The sequence below is a fragment of the Condylura cristata genome, unplaced genomic scaffold (genome assembly GCF_000260355.1).
Source record: "Condylura cristata isolate star-nosed mole 26May11 unplaced genomic scaffold, ConCri1.0 scaffold00029, whole genome shotgun sequence".
Taxonomy (NCBI): Eukaryota; Metazoa; Chordata; class Mammalia; order Eulipotyphla; family Talpidae; genus Condylura; species Condylura cristata.
The window spans coordinates 9,725,711-9,730,640 of NW_004567130.1; the positions used below are offsets into that span (position 1 = coordinate 9,725,711).

General features: G+C 46.7%; 1 protein-coding gene across 1 annotated transcript in view; it reads left to right on the forward strand.

Annotated features, from left to right (window-relative positions):
* Positions 1-3,221: 3,221 nt before the first annotated feature.
* OSBP2 (oxysterol binding protein 2) overlaps positions 3,222-4,930 on the forward strand; it is an 88,993-nt gene continuing 87,284 nt past the window's right edge. The window contains exon 1 of the mRNA XM_012731162.1: positions 3,222-3,315. Coding sequence (XP_012586616.1) covers positions 3,297-3,315 — 19 coding nt within the window. The 5' untranslated portion in view covers positions 3,222-3,296. The remainder of the gene's footprint in view (positions 3,316-4,930) is intronic.

The window sequence follows — 4,930 nt, forward strand, 5'->3', positions numbered from 1 at the left end:
ATCATTTCTAAATATGAGCTCTGATGTAACTAGTGGCCCTAGGACATGCCTTAGATTGTCTGGCTGCAGTAGGTGCACTGAAGCTGCTTAAGGCTGAATGTCAGGGATTATGGCTTGTTCCACCCCCACCAAAGGCTTGCTACTGCCTTTTTGCAAGGCCCAGATCTGTAGGTCCTATACTGTGAATGGAGTTTTAATTTTTCTACCATGTGGGCTCATTTTTCTACCATCTTGAGCAGATTTGGAAGCTCAGCTCTCATAGAGAAGGTCACCTCAGTCACAGCTCACAGTGGGAGTGAAACCCTTTATATATATAACATGATCATTGCTCTACTCCTCCCCAAATATCTGAATTTTCAGGTACATTTCTAAATTGTAAGCCTTTTCAGGACTGACTTGGAAGTCACTGATACAATTTAAAAACTGACTAAGCAGGACAAAAAGTGGCAATCTGGCTATTGATGGAGAGTGGACTGACCTCAGAACATCCACATGAAGGGCAAAGCAGATGTGCTAGACCTTGATAATTTAAAGAGTCTTTAATTTTCTAATTCCTACCCGTTATTCTGTAAGTTCTTCCAATGGTGCAGGAAAGTAAAACTGGAAAATTAATTTCCTTTGACTAAATGAAAAGTAACTCTAGTTACAATGAGTTATGGTTAAACTTAGATCTGGGTGCTCAGTGACTAGTAAAGTTTATCTGCTGTATTTTCATTTTCTGAAACTCTTTGGTTACTGCTCATAGCTTCCTGTTCTTGTTTCATTTTTACCTGCTCTTCTTTCACAAATGATTGCTCCTTTTATTGAGGTTTTTCTTTCATTTTTGAGAATCCTAAATCCTCTTCATTTTTCATATTGTCCAATAGTTCTATTTTGTCTGAAATGATTCACTTTTGAGCACTGAAGTTGTTGACTTCTTAATTAGCATTGGTTTTCTTCATGGATTTTTTTTTTTCAGTTTCCTCTGGAAAGGGAACTTTTCCCTTAACCTTTACTTTTCTTGATCTAGTGACTTCTAACATGCTTTCACCTCACCCCCTGGAGATCCCAGTATGGAGCCAGGCTTCATGGAATCAGCTGAGGTTTTTGTCCTCCCCAATGTCTATGATACTGGGAATGTCTCCAACTATGTCACTAAGCCTGAGGGCAGGTGAATTCAACTTCTGACCACAAGATTTCATAGCAGCTATGACACTGGGCAGGAAAAAGAAGTGGTAGCATTATTTTTTTTTTAATTTTGAAATTATGTCAACTTACAGAGAAGTTGAAAAACAGTGCAGTTCCTATATACTCTCCACTAAGCTTCCTTAAAGTTACTTCACCACATTTCATTTATCAAAACCAAGAAATTAAGTTATAATACTATTAACTAAACTTCAAACTTTATTTCACAAGTTTTTCCATCACCTTTTTTTTGTTTTATAATCCACTTTAGAATCCCACACTGCATATAGTGATTTTCTAATTCCAGAATTCCATTTACTTTTATTAAGATCTATCCCTTCTTCCCCATTTATTTATCCCTTTCCTTATGTCAGAATGGACTCACTGTTGTTTATTTGAGGCGATGGTTGACTCCAACATCGTAGCTGCTGATGGCTTCCCGCTTAGCCCTGATTTCATGTAGTGAACTGGCTTCTGTCTCCACTGGCACAAGGCACTTTTATCCCCCATTTTCCAAAGGGCTACCTCTGCTTTTTTTTCCCCCTGACCTTAGATCCAGGAGGCTCATTATTTCAGTTTTGGAATAAAAATCTAAACTCTGCATGTAGCCTATGAGGCACACAGTTGGTCCCTGCCGGAGTTTCTTTTTCTCTTGCTTGCTCTCTTGTTCTCAGCGCTCTAGTCATGTGGGGCATTTTTGTGTTCTTTGAACTATGAACTCTCTTTGCCTCATAGTCTTTGCTCCTGCTGTTCCCTCTGCCTAGGATACTGTCATCCCTCTCCCCTTTGCGAGCCAATCTGTAGTGTCATTTTTAGTGAGTTAAGACCTCAACAGTTTCTAACCTGAAATGTCCTTGTGGGAAGCATCAAGCTTCTTACTGGCCCACAAGCCTCCGTGCCTTGCTTAGCCAGTTTTGCAAAGTAGAATGTTTTCCCTCCAAGTGTGAGATTTTAGCAACTTGGACATTTCTTCAGATGTTAAAAACGATGTCATCTTTAAGGAATGCCACTAAAGCAGAAAGGAACCTGTAAAGGGAGCAGCTATTCAGAAGGAAAATGAATATCCAATTGAGTGTTAAGTCATTTGACTTTTGAACTGATGGAATAAATGAAAAAAAAATTCATGAACAGCCAGGGAAAATAAATGAGCATCAACAGGTAGCAGAGTTACCAGATGAACTGCCCCAGCCATGCTTAAAGCTGACCATTTGTTCTTCCAGTTCCAAAATCTTCTGCAGAAAGAGATTTAGCATGTCATGGAGGGCTCTGAATTTTCTTCGAGCATTTAAAGCAGTAACTTATAGCTGATCTCCATTTTCAGACACCGGTCACAGCTGGTAATGACCCACATTTTAGTCACTTCCTCGTCCCTTTACTTTGATACCATTAACTCCACAATCTCGTCATCAGCAAATAGTCAGTCCCATGTCATGAGATAGCATTGTGTTAGTCCAGCCATCACTTCCATCTCATTCACTGTGAGAGAATTCACAGAGGAGAACACAGATGGCACCCTTGCTCAGCCCTCAGGAACTCCTGCAAGAGGGTGCCGCTGAGTCTCCCCTCTGAAATGCCAATCTCAGTTTTAGTGGCCGGTTCCTATGATGCCCAACTCTGCTTCTGGCACTTAGTTCAGAGCCTGGGGTGGAGGCAGAGGTCCATGCTGCCGAGCCGGGCGGTCGCCCTTGTCTGTTTCTTGGTGTCTGCCTGGCTGAAGCCACAGCGGGCCTGCCCTGCGCGTGACTCTGACCAGGCTCTCCTCTGAGGACGCACATGGCACGTACCCACCAGTCGGTCCCGATAAGCATCACCTCCTAGCTCTGATTCTAGGGTCTCTCCTGGCTCTCAGGGCCTGCACCGCTGAGGCTTTGGCTTGAGGCTTCCTTTAGTCTGGGGCCACTGAGTTGGGAGCCTCACCCATATCTTCTCTTGCATCCTACAGAAATCAGGGTGAAATGGCCCACACCTGCCGTGGCACCATCAACCTGTCCACCACACAGTTTGACACAGAGGACTCTTGCGGTATCCTACTGACCAGTGGGGCCAGGACCTACCACCTCAAGGCCAGCTCGGAGGTGGAGCGGCAGCAGTGGATCACCGCCCTGGAGCTGGCCAAGGCCAAGGCTGTCCGCATGATGAGCAGCCACTCAGGTAGTGAACGCTTGGCGCAGCGGGGGGCACACGCGTGGTGAGTCTGGCCAGCGGGAACCGAACGCGCTCGGACAGTGGTGAGCAGGAGACCTAGGCTCGTGCGACGGTCTGCATTCACCTTTCCTACTCCTCGCCGTCGGCAGTGAGGTGCTCAGCTGTCACCTGGCTGGCAGACTTGGGGCGGAAAGGTTTGTCTCGGGCAGACGGCATGCGCCTTTGTTTGGACGAGTCAGGGTTCCTGGACTTGAGCAGAACTTCTAGCACTGCAGTGTGCTCCAGAGGCCACAGTCAGGACCAGAAGCCCAGGACTGTGACCTATGCCTCGGGCCAGACTTTCTCAGGCCCATTGTGGAGAATGAAAATCATTCAAGCAGAGACCCTGTCTCTGCTGAGGTGAAGACCAGCTCAGATATCCTGAGCCAGATATTTTATTTTTGCTTGAATTAATTTTCAGGATGTACGTTCTCTGTCTGGCTAGTAAGGTAATGGTTCTAAAAGCATACAGTGTGGTCTGCCCTTGACTCTTGCCCTGGCCACTGCTCTGTTCCCCCACCCAGAGGCGACCAAAGCGATTGGTCTCATGTCTAGGTACTTATTTCAAAACACATGCAGTCCTCCACCTGGCTTCCCCCCACTTAGCAATGTGTCTTGGAATTTCTTCCCTCTCAGTACACAGGAAGCTTCCATTTTGCTGTACCCCAGTACAGTAGCTCACCCTATGGAGGTGCTGTAGCTCCTTTGACCTATAGTTTGTTGGTGAACATGTAGGTTGTTGCTTATTTTGCTCTGACACCGTGCTGCTCACAATAAAGCGAGTAATTTTGCATTTTATTTCACACATGTACACGTGTAGGGGATGTGTCGCTCCCGGGAAGGGGCTGCTCCATCAGGGGAATGGTCAAATGGCCTTCCACGCTGTGTCCACTAGATTCCCTCGGCAGTGGGTGAAGTGCCTGCCTCCCCATAGCCTGGTCCACCCAGATGTTTCTGATGGTTGGAAACTGGGGCCACCCCCGTGGGGAAGGGCATTGGGAAACTGTGACCCTTTTGAAGTGAAAAGAAAATGGTATTTGCTCCCAGGGACCTAGGTGCTGTTCTAGGGGAGGCAGGGAGGTCTCAGGATCACCTCACAGGCTGGTTGGGGAGAGAGTGAGCACCCCGGAAGGTGATGTCACACAGGGCACCATGAGAGGGGCTGGTGGTGTTGGTCACCACGCACCTGCCTAGTCTTCCCGTGTGAGGGTCTGACTCCCAGCTCTAGCTCCTTTATGCACACTGAAGGTCACTGATTAACAATCTGATCTCTGCTTTCAGACTCACCTTCCTTCATTTTCTGTCCCTCAGACCTGGTCAGTGGGTAAAAGACACAGGTACTTTTTTTTTTTTAAAAGATTGATTTATTTATGCATATAGAACTGGGGTACAGGCCAGAGGTGCAGGGGTAGTAAGAGGCTTCACCAGAGACAGAGTGGGGAGCAGAACAGGCAGATGGTCGAAGTACACAGCTGAGGGGAGCAGCGGGCGGGTCAGGAGAGGTCTGCCGCGCCATGTGGTCACCTCCGGGGTGGGGATTGGACTCATGGTGAGAGGATTCACCAGACAGAGTGGGGAACAG